The sequence below is a fragment of the Haemorhous mexicanus genome, chromosome 2, assembly GCF_027477595.1.
Source record: "Haemorhous mexicanus isolate bHaeMex1 chromosome 2, bHaeMex1.pri, whole genome shotgun sequence".
In the NCBI taxonomy this organism is placed as follows: Eukaryota; Metazoa; Chordata; class Aves; order Passeriformes; family Fringillidae; genus Haemorhous; species Haemorhous mexicanus.
In genome coordinates, this window is record NC_082342.1 from 90,941,980 (window position 1) to 90,964,977 (window position 22,998).

At 35.2% G+C, this 22,998-nt stretch overlaps 1 protein-coding gene across 1 annotated transcript in view; it reads right to left on the bottom strand.

Annotated features, from left to right (window-relative positions):
• Nucleotides 1–489: 489 nt before the first annotated feature.
• VWA3B (von Willebrand factor A domain containing 3B) overlaps nt 490–22,998 on the bottom strand; it is a 64,000-nt gene continuing 41,491 nt past the window's right edge. Inside the window, exons 18-28 of the mRNA XM_059839463.1 lie at nt 22,524–22,700; nt 21,695–21,731; nt 21,417–21,573; nt 17,060–17,178; nt 14,220–14,270; nt 12,845–13,064; nt 8,986–9,106; nt 8,095–8,219; nt 6,767–6,904; nt 6,132–6,229; nt 490–3,026 (exon numbers count right to left, since the gene is read on the bottom strand). Coding sequence (XP_059695446.1) covers nt 2,837–3,026; nt 6,132–6,229; nt 6,767–6,904; nt 8,095–8,219; nt 8,986–9,106; nt 12,845–13,064; nt 14,220–14,270; nt 17,060–17,178; nt 21,417–21,573; nt 21,695–21,731; nt 22,524–22,700 — 1,433 coding nt within the window. The 3' untranslated portion in view covers nt 490–2,836. The remainder of the gene's footprint in view (nt 3,027–6,131; nt 6,230–6,766; nt 6,905–8,094; nt 8,220–8,985; nt 9,107–12,844; nt 13,065–14,219; nt 14,271–17,059; nt 17,179–21,416; nt 21,574–21,694; nt 21,732–22,523; nt 22,701–22,998) is intronic.

A 22,998-nucleotide genomic window follows, 5' to 3' on the forward strand; every position in this document is an offset into this window, starting at 1 on the left:
AATTCCCTTATTTCATATAGGGCCCTCAGGTCTGTGGAAATATATGGGAATACAAGGTTTCATCAACTACCTATATAAGAGCCATGTAGCTGAATCCACATTAACTTGGGGAGCACAAAAATCCATCTTGGTATCTGGCAATGCTCATTCAAGTTCAGGAGAACATACTTCCTTATGTAACAGATGAATGTACACATGAAGGCAGCAGAAACATAGACAAAAGTGTTGATTAACACATCAAATAGTTAAAAACATAGCCCAGTCAGATTACTAAATATATATATATATATGTGTGTGTGTGTGTGTGTGTGTGTGTGTGTGTGTATGTATCTGGACATAAAAAGTGACAATCCAAACATTTGTAAAGGAAATGCAAGAAACACTGATAACATAAATGCTTTTAATGCATTATACACATACATAGCAAAACCATTTATACAAACATGAAGAAAATGCCTTTACTTCAGTCCAACAGATCACGACTATTGACCTTTTTCAGAAGTTAAAAGATATCCAAATTATTTAGGTATTTGATATTCCAATGAAAAGAATACACAGGAGGAATATACATCTTTCAGAAAAAAACAATTTAACAGACTGCTTTTAGAAATCTAAAAATAAAAACAAACCATAACCTTGTTCCTGTAAAAGATATTTAACTACAAAAATTGTCATTATCACAGCTATTCAAAACATTTCTCTGAAATGCTGACTTTGAAGAAATCTGCCTTTGATATAAACAGTCCAGAAATAATGAAGTAATGAAGGTAACTACTAGGAAAATCTGGATAGCAATCACTCTGATGAACATTGGTGTGTCCAGCATATGAAAGGCAATATTTGAGACTTCAAGAGAGATACAGGGGTCTGAAGAGGAAAACAGGGTGTTTTACCTCCCTTGAGCAGTTTAGGCTACTGACTTGAATATCCAGCCTTATTTCAGCACTACAAAAACTCCATGAAGGCAAAGTCCATTGTTAGATACCTGATATTTTTAATACCCACCCGGTCCACAGAGACTAACTAAATAATTCATTAGAATGGCAGGGCTTTCCAACTCCCCACCCATGTTATTTAACACCTACCCACATCAATGTAATCAAATATGACAACTTCTAAGGAAAAGTGTTAACCTGCATAAGGGAATCTCACTGGTGCTCAACACATATTGAACTGCCAAGCAGTAAGTGTAAACTAATAGTTCATACTTGATTGGAGGTTGAGCAGAAGGGAAAAAAAATGCTAGGCAAATTTGTTTTCTTCTCTTCATCTTTAAAATGAAATCCAGCATTAACACAGTTCAAAAAGATATGTATATCAGGGATCAGGTAGCACATTGGATATAACTTACAAAATTATATAACTTACACAGAGTGCTGTGAAACATTTGCATGGTATGAAAATGGGGCAACTATTTACACCCAAGGAGGATAAATACACCGTCATGTAGAGACATTGGATAAAGAGGTATCTAATGAAACCATGTGAGGATGACCATATAGTGTTACTTAACATCTTTATCAGCTCTGACTTTTCCCTTTCTGATAAAACGCAGATGGATATGTAAATGAAAATAAATTTTAGGAAAAAAAAAACATATTCAAAATTTATGGTGTCACAAGAACAGGACAAGGTATCTTCTTCAGCATGTTCGACCTGTATTTGACATTGAAGCCTTGTTAGAATACTATGAGATTATTTGCTAAATCTAGGGAGGATTAAAATGCATAGATAACCACTGCTCTGGTGTAATCTTTCCTGCAAGCTGCAGGGAATCGGTTACAGGACTTGTTGATCACATTAGGATTATTTCACATTTCCTCAGCATCTGCATCTCAAAATACCCAAGAGGAAAGTGTCTGGGATAACTGAGCATTTCGAACAACACAGCCCCACCTTTGGAAACCATGGTTTTTCACTGGACAAGCCCAACACCCCTGCTCTCATATAATTCTGATCAGGCCACCCTTAAAATGCCCATTATATAATGGGCACCATAATACTCACTATAAGCAATGTATATGGAATTTGCAGGCAATCTTTAAAGGATGAGAGAGAACACAGAAGGAACATTCAGATAAGCCAAATCAAGTTGATTGAAAACATGATGATTGAGTGAATTTATAACCCATCACTTCTGAAAGTAAATAAATGAGGCCGTTGAAAACATATTTTAAATGGTACAAGGAGGTATACCTAGCAAGTATGGATAAAAATCCTGTTATCTTTCCACTGACAGTAGGATCTTGAAAATGAAGAGCTGACAGAAATGTAATGTCAGGCCTACACTAGTCCAGTCTCTGCTCCAGAGTGACAGGGATTATAGGTACTGCTGTCAGCTTTAACTGAGCCAGTTCATACACCAAAAGCAATTTAACCTCTGAAGCATTGAGTTACAGGGGCAATAACTTAATACCCACAATACAGACATAACTTTAATCTAACGAAGAACAAACAGTAGAGGGACTGGAATAAATACTCTGCCTACAAGCAGGTAGTAAGGTTTGGTGTTACTGCAGCCTCACTGCTACTACAACTGTTAGGGAAATTAAGGTGGCATATGCTGGAACTCGCTTTATTCATTTCTTGCTGCTGCTGTGAAAACACACACTGAGAAAGTGTCAAGAACTGTTTCTAAAGGAGGTGAAAGAATTTCATCACATAAGACACGGGAAAGCTAACTTTGCTAACACCCAGAAATGCAGAAATCTGTTCCTTGTGTGGGGAATAGCTAAAGGCCCATCACAAATGCTTAATTCCTTACACTTTTTCAGAGCTACATCTTTACCTCTAAATTCTTCCTTAGTGCTAGACAGTGACTTTCTTCCTCTCTGGTTTACTTCACTTCTGGAGACAAAAGATTATCTAAGTTTGACATCATCTCCCTGGGATGCCTTTTGTCTACTGTTGTCCTCTTCTTTTTCTTTTTTCCCCTCTTTTCTTTCACTATACTTTTCTTTGCTTGTTCTCCTCCTTCATCTTCCACAGGTGGGTGAAGGCAGGGCTTTGTAGTCTTACCATCCAGGCTGGAAAAACAGAAAAGGAAATCCACTAAGCTAAAAGCACATATCTCATAAAGCCTCTTTTACAAGACATGGATTTCATCTTTTTCCACATCTCACAGTACTGACAAAAGAAGGACTTATCACACTCTTGACCATTTGACAGGGCTATAAATGTCCTACAATTCAGTCTCCCTTTTACTTATAGAATAAATGAAGGATAGCCTAAAACAGGGCTCTGGCCCTTAATCTTATCAGCCTCTTATGACTCCAGAAAGGATGTGGGCAAAAAGGACCCTTTTGCTGTGTGGGTCGACATCACAGTGTTGCACTATGCATAGGGAACTTGTTAGCTACATTTGCAGAGTGCTTATTCTGCCATAATTATTTCTTTCCACAGGGATGGCAGGAAGAAGTCCCAAACAGGTGCTAATGTCTCATACTAAAATCATAAGACCTAGATTAGTACCTCTAAAGATTAGTCAATTAAGCATAATCCCTAATACACACCACAAAAACATTAAAAGACAATGCCAATGAACTCAGAGCCATTGAATAACATCTATGGGCACTGAGGACTTCTTGTCAGCATGGGAACCTGGGACATGCCTTTTAAATTTTTTTCCCTTACTACACCAGCACTTAACACAAACGGTTTGTCTCTTTTTGAGGTTCTAATATAATACTGCATTCAAACTTCTTGATTCCTTTCCAATTAAATTATGCTTTTGCATTTTTCCGATCAACAATGTCAGCACTTTCTCATTAGATCTGTGCATATCCATGAGCAATATGCTGCAGTGTCCCCCTCTAAGTAGGAAATAGGAGGTAGGGATTTATTTTAGAAATATAATAAATAACAAGTTTCATTGGAAAGCACACTTCCATGTCCTTGTAAAAAGTAGGGGTTCTAATGGAAACTCCATTTAGTGCATTCATTTCAGCCAATTCTCCAACAAATTCCTCCGTTTGTCAATGCAAAATTCAATTTTCTCCTCATTTGTACATAAAAATGGCAAGTCAGCTTGATATTAAATTCTCTTTGGAGAGTGAATGTTTGTACCAAAGCACTCATTCATGAAACAAAGCATGTGGAATGGACATTATTCTTATTGCTCATGCATTTAATCACATCTTTTCTTAATATGGTACCTCAGAATACAATCCAACTCAGTAGAAGGGAAAGACTTCTGCTGATTTTGCTGAAACTCAGACCAGTTATATACTGGCAGCTCTTTTCAGACCAGTTATATAAAGAAGCAGCTCTTTTCAACTGGTTGTTTGCATTGAGAAGGAGAGCATGGTCTTAAGGTTTGCTTTTTGGTGAGAAGAGGCTACTATGATATCATTGATGTGGCCTGGGAAAAGGCATTGATGTATTCCCAGATTTGGAATTCTGCTCAGTAACAAGAGGGCATTCATTCGTTTGTGTGCTGTAGCTGCAAGCTGGTGGAAGGTTGAGTTTCAAATATGCAGGAATCAAAGGACTTGAACCTCAGTTGCTTTTCACTCTGTCATTCTCAGTGAATCCATAGATCAAGCCCACAACTGGTACCCTCACCCATAACTTTCAGCTTAAATTTTTAATTATGATAATCATATTAGAACATTTCAATGAAAATTAAGAATATCTGTGGGTGAGCAAGCACTGGAGCAAGTTTTCCAGAGAGAGTGTACAGTCTCCTCACTGGAGGTACTCAACCATTTGGATGCAATCCTGTGCCATGTGCTCTGGGATGACCTTGCTTGAGCAGGGAGGTTGGACCAGATGTCCCACTATGGCCCCTTCCAATCTGACTCCATCCCATGACTCTGTGATCTAAAATTGCCTTTAATGGTGGAATTTATTTCTCTCTACAACTACCAGAAAGGAAGGTGCAGCCAGGTGGGGGTTGGTCTCTTCTCCCAGGTATCCAGTGACAGCTGCACCAGGAGAAGGTTTAGGACATTAGGAAGAAGTTCTTCACAGAAATAGTGATTGGGCATTGGAATGGCTGCTCAGGGAGGTCGTGGAGTCACCATCCCTGGAGGTGCTTAAAAAAAGACAGATGTGGCACTCAGTGCCATGCTCTAGTTGACAAGGTGGTGTTGGGTGATAGGTTGGACTCAATCTCAAAGGTCTTTTCTAACCAAGATAATTCTGTTATTCTGTGATTTTCCCTGTTCACGTTTCCTCTTGGAAATAAACTTCCCATGATGGAGATTATATGACTCTTCTGCAGCAGTGCTCATACCATATGGAAGAGGAAATCTTTCATCCTGTAGATGTCAAGGCAAATGGAAGACTCAAAACCAAATTATGTTTTCTCACACAAAACGTGAAACTGTGCGACTCCCCCAGGGAAGAAGCTATGGATGATGAAGTTTTACATGGTAAAAAGTAACTGCACAAATTCATGGAAGAAAATTCCATCAAGGCTGTTTAATACAGAGACCCCAATTCTGCAATTCTGCTTCAGAGAATTTTAAAATTCCAAATAATTGTAGGTTGGGAATATATTCTGGAGAAATATCCCTAGATGATTGCTCTGATCTATTGTCCATCCTAGCGTTGTCTGAGGTTGTTAGTGCTCTGAAGGCTGTGACAATTTCAACTGGATTAAGCTAGAACTAAACACAAGAAGAAAATGTAATCCATAAACACTTGGAACACTTGCATTTTCAGTGCACACTTCATATCTTGCTGCCCATTAATTCTGCAGAACCTAAGTAAGGGCTCATACTCATCTTACACACTCTCTCTCCATCATTCTCCAGATTTAAGCTCAGAAGATGAACAAGTATCTTAGACAAAATTACAATTTTATGTGCAGCTTTACATAACAATAAGTATTTTAAAAGGAAAATAAGGTCTACAACAAATAGAAACTCCATGTCATCTTTCAGCAATCCCCTTAACAACTTTCTGGGACTAAGCTTCAAACCATCACATCCCACCAATATTTCCAGAATGAAAATAAGGCAGTAAATTCTCACATAAACTTAGTTGCATGTGTAGAGTAAGCCAGTTCACAGTAGCTGTAGTTAGAGTACTATGTAAGGAAACCTGACAGCATAGCTGAACTCAAAGTGCAACATTTAGGATTCAAATTTTAAAAATTTGGTATTTTTAGGTTCAAACATACTCACATCTCATAATCCACCATCTGCACCGTTCTTATGTACTGACAGGAATAGGCATACTTGGTTTGGCTGATTTTAATGAGCTCGCTTCTTATACAGTGTTCCTGCAATAACACAATCAATCTTCATCTAACTAAAACTCAAATCTCAAAAGCAATGCAGATACATATGCATACAAAAATCAACTGTTTAAATGTAACTGTAATCAGCCTCTAATAAAGATAATTAATATAAAAGTTTCAACTACAAAGTAAATTTTATTTAATGCATGCTGTGAAAAATGCAGTAAAATTATCATAATGGCTTACAAACAAAAAACAAACCAAACAAACATAATGGAATTAATTTCAGACTATACTGACTGTGTTAAAACTCCCTATGTTTCTTATTTTAGGAGCATGGAACTTGTGAAAGCCACCAAATGTATTAAAAAAGAAAGAACAGAGTATGATTTAAGAATCAATTATTCAATAGAATTTCTTCGTTCAGGTTTATTACACGAGCTGTTCATTGCACTCTGAAATCTGATTTACTCTGGTTAGCTGGAGACTCAGATTGGGACAGGGAGCTCATTAGCCTGGAAAATTCTATCTGCCTCTTCAAAACCAGCCAGACTGGTATCATCCTCTAGGTTTACTTACCTCCCTGTTGTTGAACAGCAGCACTGTGTAGAATTTGTCACCTGTCTCCACCCTCTGTGGTGTTGCTATGACAATGGCAGGGACATAGCATTCATTTTCTGCCCGTGTCCCAGTTCTGGCAAACACATAGTCTCCAACCTGCGCACCAGGAAAGCATCAGTGCAAGAACCATGTAACTTGTGAGCTTTACAAGACATAACTACTAAGGTATTTTTACATGAATCATCATTCTATCATATTCCCATGATTTTATATGGACCTTTGAAAGAAAAGAAGAACTTGGTCCTTGAATGTTCTGATCATGCAATTTCCACTGAATCGGGTAGAGAGCACAAAACAAAAATAAAGGACTGAGCTCTACTAAATGTACCTGGGCTTAGCTAGCAAGCTGAACTGAAGGAGAAGACTCTTACAAACTGTGCATTCCCTTGGATTCTATGCCAATTTTAAGGCTTTCAACAAGCTTTTAAACCAACCTTGGGAATTTTAGATAATTCCAGATGTAACTGATTTATCCAAAATTGTTTTTAAAACTAACACAGAAGTCACAATTTTATATCAAATTCTGCAGGTCTCTAGAGTTGGATACAGAACCTACAGAGTTATCAGGAGCTACTATATCAGAATTTGTCTTTATCTCAAACTGAAAAAAAGGGTATGTCTCTAGTTTTATATGTAGCAATGCAGTTATAAACATGTTTCTTTTATTCAAAACAGATGGATCCATGCTGTATCCTCTATGCAACCATCACCATTCTGCTGTGTTAAATAAGAATCACCAAAAAAACCCAGCTGTGATTACAGATAGTCAGCTGATAAATTTTAAAGAAAACCAGAAATGAACAGGGATTATAATTTTTTTATTACTGTTATTTGCCTTAGTATATGGTTATTTGCTGGATTTAAAACATGCTGTGAAAACCAAATGGTTAAAACCTGCTGTAAATCATACTAAGTAAAAAAGGCTCTCTTACATTTATAATCTATGTGCTATGAAACAATAACTGTACAAATAAATAGTTCACCTTTCGTCTATGGCTGGGGAAATATTCATGTTTTATAAAGGAAACAATATAGATTAATTTAGAACACATAATTTTAATAAACAAAGGAACAGAATTACAATGAAAACAAGCTTCAAACAAATGAAAAACTTCATGTTGAAAGTAGTATGATATTACTATAATGAAAAAATGTTCTTTAAAATAAGAAAGGTATTTAAAAGACTTTTAAAAAAATCTATAATTTATTACCTAAATATAAAATGAACTTCATATTTTTAAATATAAAATGCACATTTGCAATCATGAAAAAATACAGTTTTTCACCTGCAGATGTGGGCATGGCATAGCACCTCCCACAGGTATAGTGAACTTGACAAGGACATCACAGCTCTCCCCATTGCTGAAGTCAACAAGTGCACAGGTAGAACTGATATTCTTTATCACAGTTCCTGAAAAATAACAGAATAAAATATTCAAATTATTTTTCTTTCACCCCTTGTGGTAATTATTTTGTAAAAAAATCCTATAGGCTGTCACACATCACTGAGATAAACCATGTCTATACTACACATTCTTCATTTTCATTTAGCTACTGTAACCTGTGCTTGGGCAATGGAGACATTTGTACCTAAAAAAACCCTGCCTTACTAACCAATCTTAACAGTGCTATAAAAAGAAAATGAAGTCTTTTTCAAGCACAGGTCTGAAATATTTAAGCTGATCAGGTTAACATAATAAAACTGACAGGTAACATAATAAAACCACTACCACAGTAAAAACCACGTAATTGAAAAACATCCCAACCAAACAGGTAAAGGTAACACGAAGATAAATGCATACACACAGAGAATATTTCATATTCTCTGCGTGAAGTAACAGAACTGAGTTTTACCTACTAACCACTCTGGCTTAAAATTCAAGAAAAAAGCAGCCGCATTTAGTGATCGTTTTGGACACATGCAAAAGCTTGGCTCATGATTTCCTTCCATACTTTTCATAGACAAATATGTCATTGCTCTCCAACTCTACAAAATGAATGTCTTCTTATAAACATACATATATGTGCACATACAAAATATATATTCCTTTTCATTAATACGCACATGTAATAGTAAATGTCATTAAGAAAGAAGAAGTTAATTATGACTATAACTTATGTTTTATCAGTGTAAAGGAACACTAAATAATATTGAAAATGTGGACAAAAATGTATACCTGGATAATAAAATCCTGTGACATCTGATCTTGCAATTACCTTTTGGCTTTTGTGAGTTACAAATATTTGATGTTTTTGTCTTGTCTTAGACTTCAGCTTCCCACTTTCTTCTTCAAATCCCTGTAATTTGACACAATTATTTCTTTACAACAGCTAATGCAGTCAGCCTTAATCAATTCTTTGAAATTATTTAAAAACCGAGGCAGTGTAATGCTACAATATCTGTACAGAATTCCCAGCAAACTGGAAATACTTTAAACTTTCAGAATAGTTCTAAGTACAGGAAATACTTATATAAGTGTTTTCCCTATAAAATCCTGTTCTGTATGGTCATAACAATACCTGTATTTTCATGTGTTCTGGCTACCCTTTTTCTACAAAAAATGTCACTAAGTTGCACAATTCATATTAAAGGATGAGGTAAGGAAAAATCAGTTCTATTTTCAGAATAGGGAAATTTTCTCTACACATTTCTTATGTCCAGGCAGGAGAGTTTTCACAGTAATCTTATTTACATTAGAAGTACCTCACTGTATGGGATGAGTCATTAAAAAATGTTCAGACAAACCTTTAAATGTCTGGGAAAAAAAAAATTATTTACTATAAATTCAAAATTTAATTGACATTTTCAACCATTTTAAAACATTTCAGTTTAGCAAAATATTATACCACATCTTCCAGACCTGCCACTGTCCATTATTCTGCCCCAGTAGTTGGGGTTGTTCATGCACTAATTATTTTTGCCATTCTGCACACAATAATGTTCCTAAATATAAATTACAAGCAAGTGCAAAACTTGCTTATAATAAATCAGTTTCACCACTAAATGAAAATAGTGGTATTTATTTTCACCATTAAATAAATCAGTTTCACTATTAGTTTTTAAAATATTTATTAGCCTACCTTGTGAACAATTTACAGGCATCCATATCTTACACAGTTTTTCTGAATCATAAAAATGTGCAACTTGAAATCTTGAACTTTTCCACAGATCTACACATTGTTCTGACAAATGACCATAACTCACAGACTCTTAACAAAACCCCTGCTTGTTAGGATGTATATGACTTGCTTCTTTTTCTGATAACATTTTTTCCTTAAACAATGTATTTGATTTGATACTTGATTTTCTCTAATAGTCAATAATGATGGAAAAGATATTAATAACTTTGACTGAATTGTTTGTTCTCAATTTCACTATAATTATTACAGTATCTTTTTTTCAAACTCCCCCTCAAAAATCACAAACAACCCTAGGAAAAAAGTCCTAAAAATAAGCAAAACACACAAAAGAAGCAAGGAGATATTTTAAATTAGCGATACAAGGGATTTTTCTAGCTTATTCTTTGCCCTTACAGAATATTAATTATATCAACAGTCTGGGTTTTCAAACTCAGACTAAACCAGAGGCTCTTCACAGTGCTTAACTGACTGCTTGAAGTATAACTCAAGAAAGGCTGATTTGAGAGCAGACCTACAGTTCCACAGGCACAAAAAAGTATTTGGGTAAAGCATTTACTTAATTCCTCAGGCTCCAAAAGGACAGCTGCTGCTGAATATTTATTATCAACTAATTTGTATTGCTTGACTAATAACTTGGGCAACTTCCAGCACTCCACATTAATCCAAATACTAAAGACGACACAAGCATCCACAATGAGGATTCCGAGTTGTGCAGAATTCAGGTGGCTCAGAAACACTGTCTAAATTCAAATCCATCTTTCTTTTCTCTCACACAGCTTTTAGGTGTTCAGCAGGACTAATCCAGACACTGTTGGAGGGGCCATTTCTGGCATTCAGTATTTTTATTATAAAAGAGCCCTATCTGATTCTCAGGGATTTTTACCATGCTTCGCTCTGCTTCTGTTGAAGGCAATGGGTGAAACCTCAATGGGTGAAGGAGACTTTGTTTACTTCTTCCAATAGCTGCTACATTTTTTAATTCCCTTTCAAAAAGAATAGTCTTTGCACTTTCCTGTAGGGGGCAGAATATAAGAAAATAAAGATGGATGATGCAGAAAGTAATCTTACTCCTAAGGAGTTGCAGCTGGGCTAATTATTAAAGATTAGGAACAGAACTGACTTTAACAGGCCACACCTGTAACCAATGAGAAGAAGAGTGCTATAAAAGTAGTGGGTTGGGTGGTTAAAGAGGGAATGGGAGTTAGTTGGTTACTTTGTGAAGAAGAAAGAGTCAGTGCTCTGAGGAGCTGCCCACAAGAAACACCAAGAAGGTGTAAAACTTTTGTGCTAAGGAGACAATAGTATGGAACGCCTGCAGTAAGATTTTTGTACTGTAAGTGAGAATAGACATGAAAAATACCCACAGATCTCCATGTATCTTGGCTCAAACTTCGGGTTCTCATAATCCTGACACCTCCAGAGTCAAGCAACCACCACTCTTCCCTGGGTGCCACTGGGAATAAGCCCATTCTGAATGGACATAACCCGTTTTTATGAAAGAGCCGAAAAAGAAAACACCTCAGTTTTCAGCTCTTTATTTAAATTTAGTTTAAAAATCATCAGGAAATTTAAAAGTCTGCTTTGTTGAGTAGTTTCAGGATAATTGTGATTTTTCTAGATGTCACAATGACAATTTTCATTCAGTGCCATATCAGCTATTTCCTAGCTGTAATGTATTTCAGCTGGCAGTTTATTTCTCTAGACCCATTTTGTGGGCAGACATCATAATTGGCAAAACCTTCAACAAAACTTTTTAAAGCCTTCCTATTTTTAGTCTTTTTTTTTCCCATTGTTTTTCTGCTACATAAACAGAATTCTAATTACATCTGCATTTCTGCCTCACTCTTGAAGCCTTTCAGTTGCAGATTAGCAATTACTGAAGATGCTGCTCTGATTAGACTCCTAAAGCAGGTTGGCTCAGGATAAGTGATTGCACAATGTTAATCACATCATGTCTGAGAGCACACACTGGTTGTTTCAAGGCAACAGTAAAATTACACTCAACAAATGTAACATAAACATGTTTCTGCTGCTCTTGTATTGGGACATTATATGGCATAGGTAAATCAATAATCAAAATAGCTCTAGCAGCAATGTAATATTTCCAAACTAAAGTAAAATGAATTAAGATCATCTGTTTTATGACTTTGAAATGTTTTCAAATGTGCAGTCTTAATGGAATTAAAAAACTCAAAAGCTACAGAAAACACACACATATACATATATATAAAAACACTAACTTCAATTGTAGTTTCAGAGTAGCCAGACTAATGTATTAATGAAATTGAGAGAGAAAATAAGCCTCTCTGCCTAGCCAAAAGTGGGTGTCCACTTCAGAATGAGCTCCAGGTGCCACTGACTGAGTTCACAATGCTGTGATATTGCCCACCAGGTCACACATACCCACATTTTAGAGACAGTTAAATTTTAGTGTACAAAAATGAAGCTGAATCCCACCTCTTCTCTCTATATTTTCTTTTACAAGAAACGTACCATAGAAGATTACAGTGAATTACTCCAATATTAGAATATCTTTTAGTCCTGTTTATCAGATATTACCCAACCACAAATGTTGTATCAAATTGCCTTTAATATATCTGTTATTTCTCTTTCCTGCTATCATTACAGCAGAAATAAAGATCCTTTGCTGTGATTTATTTCTAAGAGGCTCAATTCTGTGGCTGTCTCTGAAGCTTCTGAACTTCTACTTCCCCAATATTTAAAAAAAGTAATTGAAAGCTTACTCTCTTCTTAACAACCTTCTTTCCTCTATCTATTTTATTTAGCATCATGCTACAATTCTACTTTATCATCTATGATCATGGAAAAAAATATTCCAGAGGTACATTGTGAAGAGGAATATCTAAGGGGAAAAAATCCCTTCCCATGTATTACCTTTTTATTGTTGCTTATGTGTGATTCTGAGCTTTTCTCAATTTCCTTTTTGACAGCTTCCTGAAGATCAGAGGCTTGTTGTATATATGTTAATGCTGTCAATATCTCATCTTCTAACAATTTTACATCTTCATAGGAAACTGGCCATCCCAAATTCTCTAAAGCCTCCAGCAAAGTTTCTTTATGTTGTATATATTGGACTGGCCCATCCTCTTCAAATCTTAATAAAATATATATTTTTAAAGAAATTAATAATCACAAGTAGGAAACATTTTAATTACTCTACAGATAGAGTCACAAATTGTGAAGGCAGAATAAAGAATCAGATTGGCCCAATTTATCTTCTGGATGCTACAAGTTCTTGCATTTCATCTAGGTACTGCTGTGTTTGGTTGAACAATCATGCCTGGTATAACTATATCTTATACACAGCTACAGAGAAATTCAAGTGGCTGAGCCATAATTTTTGAAAAACAAATCAAATATTTTAATATCTATGCACAATACTAATGATTTATATCCTCCTCTAGCAATAGACTGTGCAATTGCTATTACTTTTTTCATTACATGTATAATTGGCCATATGTTATCAATAATTAAACATTTTGGATGACACCCTGTCAAATTTCTATATTTTGCAACTCATTGTCTATCAAGAGACAACTATTTCCTTTTTTTTTTCATTACATGCTGTTTTGTTTAACAGTCTTCATTTCTTCTCTGCACCAGAATGAGGTTTTAGTTCTTCTTATTGATGACAGAACTGTTGGTTTTTTACTCATTAGCTTATGTCTTCTTAAAAGCATTCTAGTTTTCATTCCCATTTTTCTGAGAAAAACTATTTCAGGCACATTCAGTTTTCATTAATTGATCTTCGCTTTATTCTCTGGCACTAACAGATGCTAACTTCACTGATGTTTATACAGCAATTACTTTTCTAAATCAATAGAAAAAAATAGGCTAGTTAGTGTAGTACAAACTTGCAGAGTGATATACGGTGCCAGCACATGCTTTTAAGGTGCTTATTACACCTTAACAAACCAGCCACTAGAGAGCTCTTTACAGGATGAGAGATTTACTCTGATGTCAAAAGCAATGACATGCTGCCCTCCCAAGGCCCTGCATTTGACACTGATAAAGGATAGAGAAGCAACATTCAAATAGAATGCATGTCCTTTCCTTTAAAAATAATCAGCACCACAAAAAGGAGGTCCAGAATTTCATATTACTCCATATCATATATATTTTTTGAAAACAAGGTATATTTACTAAATAGTTGAAAATTAAACCAGTTGGTTATAGAAATAGTGATAACAACCTACCAAATATTTATGAACTTCAGAGGTACATTAGAAAACCAAAAGTGATAGCTTACTTGTCTCTTTCCTCCTGAGATAGTGCTCTCCAAATAACTAGGTTCAGGCGCCTGTTAATGAAAGGAAAGCAGTTATTGAGGGAATGCAGTTCCTTGTGCAGCTGATCATCTCAAAACTAGCAAATAAACACAGTTTCTTAAGATATCTGCACTGATTTGTATTCCAAGCACACTGTATCATCAAATTGTATCCTTATCATTCAGCTATGAAATTATCAACTGCAAAAGAAGATGGGAAAGCAGTATCTTCCATCAAATAACAGCATGACTGTTTCAGGGTCATAGAAGGTTTAATGGCAATCACTGCTGCTTCCTGCCAGGATTTTCTATGGATGGCTGTCTTCAGCACCAGCAAGTTAAATCAAATAACAAAACTGATTAAATGCCAGTTAAGCTGCACAGTTCCTCCAATTAAACATTTTCAGAAAATGTAGTCTGAATGTAGTAATGCTAATTTCTAATTTTTTTCCCTGCTAAGACTACCCCTCAGTTGTGCCGTTCGGGTTTCTAATTCATTAAACTCTGGCTATGAAGAAAAACTACTGACAGGAAAACAGAAGTGATTATCCCAAAGCAATGCAGGTCTGAGATGTTTTAAAAGCACCACTAAACTTTCTGCTTTTGCTTTTTAAGACAGAAATTTTGAACTCTTAGAAGATCATCTAGTTTAACATTCCAAACAAGCCGTCACACACTTTCAGCTATAGAAATACTGATCATCCCAATGATGATCAGTAATTCTAGAAGATTACTGTAATTCTAGAAAAAAAATCCAAATTTCCTTTGGATACAAGAACAAATTCATTGCTAGGAAAAATTCAGATTGTAACCTGACTGACTACAAGTAGTCTTGCCAGATTTACTGGTGCAGGCACAAAAAAAAACCCCACATTAACAACAGATTCTGAATACGAAATTCTTGATGATTCATTTTATCTACCAGAAACTATATCCAAGCATTTTTAGAATATAAATGACTTAGTTCCTTCCCAATATACAGTCTCAGCATGCTCCAATGCCTATTTCATCCTTCTAAATCTGCACAACCATAACTAAATTGGTTATAAAAGCTCCTGGCTATACAAAATCAAACACATTATGAAGCTTTCAGTGTTTTCCTCCTTTAATGCTGTGTATTCTCCTTGTCAGACCACAAAAATTCTGTCCTTGCCAGTTTTCTCCCTCTAAATCTGATGCTAAACTCAATCCGCATATGGGAAAAATACTGGCATGTTTGCTTCTGTGCTTGAAACCTGGATGCCCTGATGTATTGTTTCATCTACATATGTCACAATAAATTTGTGACCAACCACTATTTACAAAGCTGAACTGCAGCTTTTGGAAGTTCCATTACTAGAAAAGGGCTGTGACATCGAGATTAAAAAAAATTGACTGGCTTGCTGTTTCACATGTAGAGAAAAAGCAAAGAGATCTCTTTTTTTGCATTGCCAATTATAAGGATCTTCGGGTAGATTAGTCTTCTATACCTCTTTTTCATGGAGTAGGAACTCAGTCTTCCTATTGTAAAATACACTGATTCATTGATCTCTGTTGGTAAACAGAAGTAAACAGTAATTCTTGTCACCAAAGTCTTAGGGAGACTGTGGCAATGCTATCAGAGTTTAACCAGAAAACAATTTTCTTTTCCTTAAAATCAAAGTCAGAAAATGTAAAATATTCAATGGTATGGCACAGCAATGAAAAACTTGAATTTTTTTCAGAGCTCACCATCACAAATAAACCCCTTGAACCTTCTATTAAAATGAATGACAAATCAATTGCTATTAATTCTTCATCAGCCTGATAACAACAGTATTGTCTCAGTGACAGAAAAAAGAAAACAATAGACTTTTATTCACTGAACTCCATTAATACGAGACATATCAAGAGCATTTTCAAATCAAATTTCTTGATTTTATCACAAAAGATCCATATAGGATCATAGGATTGGAAAAGAAAGCTGTAACATGCTTTAGAAAGAGCTGGTATGATCATATAGCTATCAAGGAAAATAATCTCAAACCCTAAAGATCCCCTGTGGAATTAATCAAAAAACAAGGACAAAACACTTGTCATCAAGGTGGTTTTGGTCATATAAAATAATTACATTTGTAAATGTTATCAGAATACAGCCTAAAACTATTTATTAAAACAGTTCTAGTCAAAGCTTTCATATGATTACTGATTTACACCATAGTCAACTGCATTATTTAAAAAAAAAATTGCAAAAAGTTGGATCATGGAAAGAAGTAGTTTAGAGATGTAATACCTTTTTCCTCTTTACTTCTGTTGTGCTTTTACTAACATTAAATTTAAAAGTACAATACATATGCCTCTCAAAAAAAAAAAAAAATCTTCACCAAATTTAAATTGTCAGTTTCTTATTGGTGCCTCAGTTATATTTTTGCATGCACCCAACCATACTTGGGTGATAGAGAGCTGGCAGCAAAAAGCAGGACCTTAATTTAAGTGCCAGCCTGTTGATACAGGAGCTTAGTTTAAGTTACAAGTCTGGCTAGCACTGTATGTTTATGGCCAAATTCCTCCTGAGGGATGATGGGTTTCAGGTTTGCTCCCAAATAGTAAAAGAATTTTGTTTTGTCACTGAAAAAACATGATATTAGCAACATGTTGTTATTTATCTCCTTGCCTATGTTTTTACATTCATTAATTTTTTTTAAGAAAATAAAATTTCTCCCACATGTTGATGGTGAACTAAAGTGTGTCAACATGCAGAATTATCAGTATTGATCAAAGCATGTGTGAAGAAATACTGAGTACCTGAGAAAAAAACGGAAACATGACTGCAACCATAATACATTTCTGGTGAGTAAACTTGCCTCTCATAGGATATAATTGCTTGTTCCAGCTTCTTTTTATAGGCATCAAGATTCACTGCCCAAGGATTAATTAGTGCAATCCCCTTCTTGTCACTGCTAACATGGGCCAATGGCAACATCTATCATGCAATAAAAGACACAGATATCATTTATCATACAAATTTATGAATGACTGAATGCCAAGGCTCAGAACAGCCAGAAGGAACACTGGAAGTTGCAGAAAGAAAAATCTAAGCACCACAAATGTCAGAATTAAGACACAGTTTCCAGCCAGTTCTTCTAAAATTAAACAATCTCATTATGAAGAAGTTACAAATTAAGATTCCTAGCTACTAAGTAATTCTAACTAAATCAGTACTGTAAAACAATTCACTCTAATAATGTAAGTTTGAAGAAAACAAATATGTCTAGTGTATGACCATATTCCAGGTTTTACTGCCTTAAAACACTCTCATACTTTCTAGCATCTAATTGTAGCATACAGGCATGAGAGTAGATATTTAAATGTATTTAATGTTCTTTTTCTGGAGGATTTCATTTTGCAAAGAATTAGAGTAGTAAAGCTATAGAGAGATATTTCTCACCATCACACTGATCACCAAAGAGAGAGCAAGGTGAACATTGGTCACCAAAACTTGTCTTGACTATTTAGGAACCTAGTCAGGTTCATCAGAATCAGAAACTTTAATATTTTTCAAATCTCCCAATACAACACCTACATAAGTCAACTTCATTATAAAATAAAAATGAATACAACTGCAAGTAGATCTTCAAAAGGCAGAGAAAAGGTTAGAAATGGATGACTAAAGAGGAGGAAAGATACCTTCCAAATTCTCAGTCCAAAGTCCCACCATCTTTCAGCCTCTTAAATTATTCAGTAGTTAGTAAACAAAAAGCTGTTTTACATATCAATGTCTTGATGATGAAAATAAACAAACAAAAAAAAAAATCCAAGGCAGAAACTGCAGAGGAAAGAGAATGCTACTCTTCCCCTGTCTTCAATGCATATGATTGAGTGGGAATCTTCCCCAAGTGCCTGCCTGAGATCAGGATATAGATGAGAAAAACATGGATGAGGTTCAATTTACATTAAACTAAAACCCCTGTTGGGGGAATAAGACAAACGATCAGAAAATAGAACAATAAAGAGAATTGTTTAACTGAGAACATTTTTTAGTAATGCTTTACTTGTGTTTGAATCATCTCAGCATAGCTGGATTTCAAATTGCAACAAAAATAATTTTTTAGGAGCAGCAGTGTGGCTTTATATCACCCTCTCTTTCCAAGGACAGTCTCTCTCTGATTAATAAATCTGTGTCACATCAGTGCCAGACCACACCAAAGCTCCTAATATGAAATTAATCTTAAAATCACTTAGAAGCTGAAGACAATGGGAACATGTCAGTGAAAGTATCTTGCTGGAGACAGATGAGGTAAATCTCTGCCCATAATTCTGAGCAGAGATACCTGGCTACTTGTCATTTCCAGGTGAAGTCTGAAAGCTGACAGCCAGGGAGTGATGACCCCTCTCCAAGTTCTGTAATGCCATGATTGTTGTCTATGATATTACCCACACCAAGGTAACAGAAGTTCAGCAGGGCCTCACCATGTAGGAGCACATGTCTACATGGTCTTACAAATTCTGAGAGGAATTTCAAGTACAAACAGCATAATTTGCAACATTAATATTTTATACAATTTATAAAATACTTTGTTTAGAATAGAAGGACCAGACAAGCATAAACACATTATTATACTTTTGCAGACAAAAAACAGAATGGAATGTGTTCTTAGCAAATACTAACCTTGAAATACTATGCATAATTTGAGAACAATGAAAACTGCTCACAAAGTCAAGTGAAATTTGACAGATTCAGCTGATAGAAATCATAGAGAAATTTTTTTATTGCCAAAATGTTTTTCCATTTTCTGAATTAAATATTCTAACTTTCACACTAAAAGAATCCACTTGTTTAAAAATGGCTTTTACTTCAAACCTCAAATTTCAAAATCTTAACGACAAAACCAAAGCACAATAATCCTATAAAAATTTTCCCATTTTAGACCAAAGAAAGATGGTTTTGTTGGCTGAATCTAACCCTTTTCAGCAAAGCACTGAGTCAAAACTTCATGACTTGCAAACCTGTACTTAGATGCCACAGCCTGTAGCATATATTTACATGATTCTACAGGGAAGGTTTACCCCAGAATTAACATAGCATAATTTAGACAAGCTCCCAAGCCATTCTATTTTTTTCTGAATATGAACCTGGATGGGTAGTTTAATAAATTAACCTCTTTGAAATAACTCAGGTGAAACTGACAGATAACACAGAACTGAAAACAACAGGTCAGCCTTTTGTTAATGAACAGTTGTCATGGAAACCTTTTTCTTGCTGCATCTCCAAGATAAGAAAACTGTTCATACTTATTCCATCATCACTGCCGGCAAGGGCCAAAAATAAAAATTATACTATCCCTGAAAAGCAGACAAGGATGTCTGCATTCCACACCAAGAAATCTAAGATCTCAGAAGGAAGAATGCAAAATTATCTCTACATTTATTATCTTCTATGGAATCTTCTGAAGTACTGGAATAATCAAGATACTGAAAAGTAGTCTCCCATTCAAGCTCACTGTCTAGTCTCACCCTATTTTCTTGATATGCTGGCTTGAAGCTGGAGGTCACGTGGGTTCTGTAGCTCAAAAATTCTACTGCTTTCACCTTGTGTGCAACCCACAACCTTCTCTTTATTTTCCATACTCAGCTTCAGATCCAGAAAAATCCATTCCTTTATACACATCAATAATTCTCCCCTGCCTGAGAAACTGAGTGTCTTATTACAACTAATGGAGATTAGTAGGTATGAAGAAATTACAAAAATTATTATTTTGCCTTTACATCCCTGAATCTAAAGAAAGCCCATGGATCACTGTTTGGATTCTGTACAGCACCTGTCAATTCAAATAAGACTGAACTTAATTCAGTCCTGAACTAGACTACCAGGAGTTCCTATGAATTGCTATTAAAAACAACTTGTACACAGAACTTGCTGAATCATAATTTAGACTACTTTCAAAGACAGACTGTTTTACAGACTGCTTGATTTTTTGCAAGGGTTGTCTGTAAAGGACTCCAAGGGCTTTTCATTAAAAAACATAGAAAAAAGAGAACCTTTCAGATATATTCAGAAGAAGATGGAAAAAGAAGTGACTACTCACAAGGGAGATGTAAGAGTTTTGTGAAATTCCCAATGTCTTTTGTTTTAAATTTATGGTAGATTGTTTTGCACAGTTTTGTAACCACTGAATGTCTGAATTCTTTGAATTCTTTTGAAAAATGGCTATTTTACATCTGAAATGTTAAAATGTACCCTTAAAAATGTTCTCATATAAAAAGATATCTTTTAATTCTATTTTTAAAAATAGAATTAACACTTAAAAAAAAAAAATCCTTACAGATCTTGATTTTGACTTTGTTTTACCAAAAGAGAAGAACTGGTATTATCAAAGAAAGGAACTGTTTTCTTCTTCTACAGTCTGAATGTTTTAGCAAAATTTCCCATTCCTAAATTTAAAAAACAAGCATGAGTACTTTAAAATGTAAAATTGTGTACATTTGCTATAAATCTTTTACTTAGTTCTATACCACATTCTATTACTTTCTTTATTATTTTTTTAAAAGGTTAGCTTTTTCTTTGAGCATTGTTTAAAGAAATAGTTTTTATTAACTGAAATGAGCTGCAGCATATTCACAGAACTTTGGCAGGATGCATCACACAAGAAAAATTAGAGGAATTTGCCATGAAATGGATTTCCTGTGAACAGCAATTTAAACTTTGGGATACAGAATTCCTCCACAATTTTATACACTCTTACAGCTCTCTAAACTTAATTTTAATTCTTGAATGACAATACTTTTCAAAATATCTTAGCAGTCCCATGCAAAAGTTGAGAATGCACAAATCCACAAAATGTGCACCAGCAACCTTTTCCAGATGACTTTATGGAATAACAGACAGTTATCAGAACAGACAGTCAACAGTGAATCAGTAAGAATCAGTGGAGGATGCTGTGCCCAAGAAATTGCCAAACACTCAATGGCTGCACACTGACATCAGCTGGTAACTGTGAAAGAACTTAAGGGTAAAGTATGCAAGACATACTATTAACCATCAGTTTTATCTTCTTACTGATGCATGAATGAACATTCAGATATGCATGACACATTTAGTGCACATCAACAATCTACAATACCAGAAAATGTTGTTATGACATTCATAGAAATTAATTTTAAAAAACCTTTTGAAAACACTGTCAAGTTTTGTTCTAGTTTCAAACAGTGCAGGAGTTTTACCTTATCAAATACTTTAGAAACTACATGCTTGTCCAGAACTGGGATGTATTTTTTACTGTGAAGGACAGTTGTAGGAGCTAAGGCATCCATGATGGTGAGTCGCCTAGCAGCCAAGCCATGGGTCTTTAACCAAAGAGCTGAAGAGACATCTAGAGAGCTAGAAAAGAGAGACTGTGAGATGCAGCTTAAGATAGAAATACATTTGAAAGGTTCAAAATGACTGAAGAAAGTATGTAAACTGTAAGTTTTGTTATGCATTTATACACGCACACACATACCTTTCAGATGCCCCTTTCACACTCTGCATTTTCAGATCTAAGAGAAAACATTTGCATTTTGTTATCTCACAGGTTTTGTGCACACAAAAGTATGCCTAAATTAGTTGTCATATAATAGCATCAATTTTTTTATTTGAGCCTACAAGCAGCATCATGCACAACAACTGTACAACATTTCAGTTGCTAAATTAATCAGTGAAAATTAGTTTTCCTCGCCTTCCTGGTGCATGATCAATAGTAACAGTGCTACTATATGCCTCATGAGCCCTAACCAGCCAGAGAATAAATTTATAAAATAGGAAGGCAATTTTTTAAACTGAAATTTGTTTCTGTTTATTTATTTTTGACCAAGACCAAACATTAACCAGCCCATTTCCCAAGTCAAGATATGACACCAAGTACTACCACTAATGAGATGGCCAGGAGTAGCTAATTTAAGGTATACCACTATGAAAATCTCTACAGAAGATATATAAAAAACTAAACAAAATATGCTGAAATGTAAAAAAGTCAAACATCTTCAAATGTCATAAGGTAAGGTTTTAGAATTACTTAAAAGACATATCATAAAGTTCAGAGTTGGACTAATTACTGAAAGAAATTAATATTATCTGGATGTATTTCTAAGCCCCATTAAAAACCCAGCTGTAAAAGGCTAGTTTGGGAACTGGCAGGAATCTGGACACAGCTGTAAGGACACTGTCACAAAACCCAATTTCATGTCCAACTCTGTATCTCTGCTGAGTTTTAGTCCTTTGTACTGCAGATCTGCACAGCTTTGCCTCAAATGAGGTGCCATTAGTTACAAATGTAATGGGAGAAACTTTACCATCTTCCCCAGTCAGAGCTTCTTGTTCTGTCAACTTGCCTTTGAAAATGGTTGTACATTTCACACCCTTTTTGACAGAAAAACTCTTTTCCTCTGGAGACACTCCTTCCTCTGGGCTTTCTTCCCTAAATTTCACACCACGGTTCAGGAATTGCAGCAGACTTGACTTTGTTTGATCTGTAGTTGTTGAAAGGGAAAGAAAGGAAGTGAGCTAACTTACTGCTCAAATACATGCCTGAGATTTTTAAGTTCCTCTTTGGTATTCAGTTTTTTAAGTGACCGCCTACACAATACATCAAGCAGAAAACTACTTCAATGCTAAGTTGTACTTTGTATTTTCCCCAAAGATGAGGGTTCATTTACTTCAGCTGGGTAAATTCAGTTTCAGACTGCATACAAAGGACACTTCCAGGAGAAATGTATTACTATGGGTGTAGTAAGAGAAAATATTAGTGTAAGTAATGATGCAAATGGT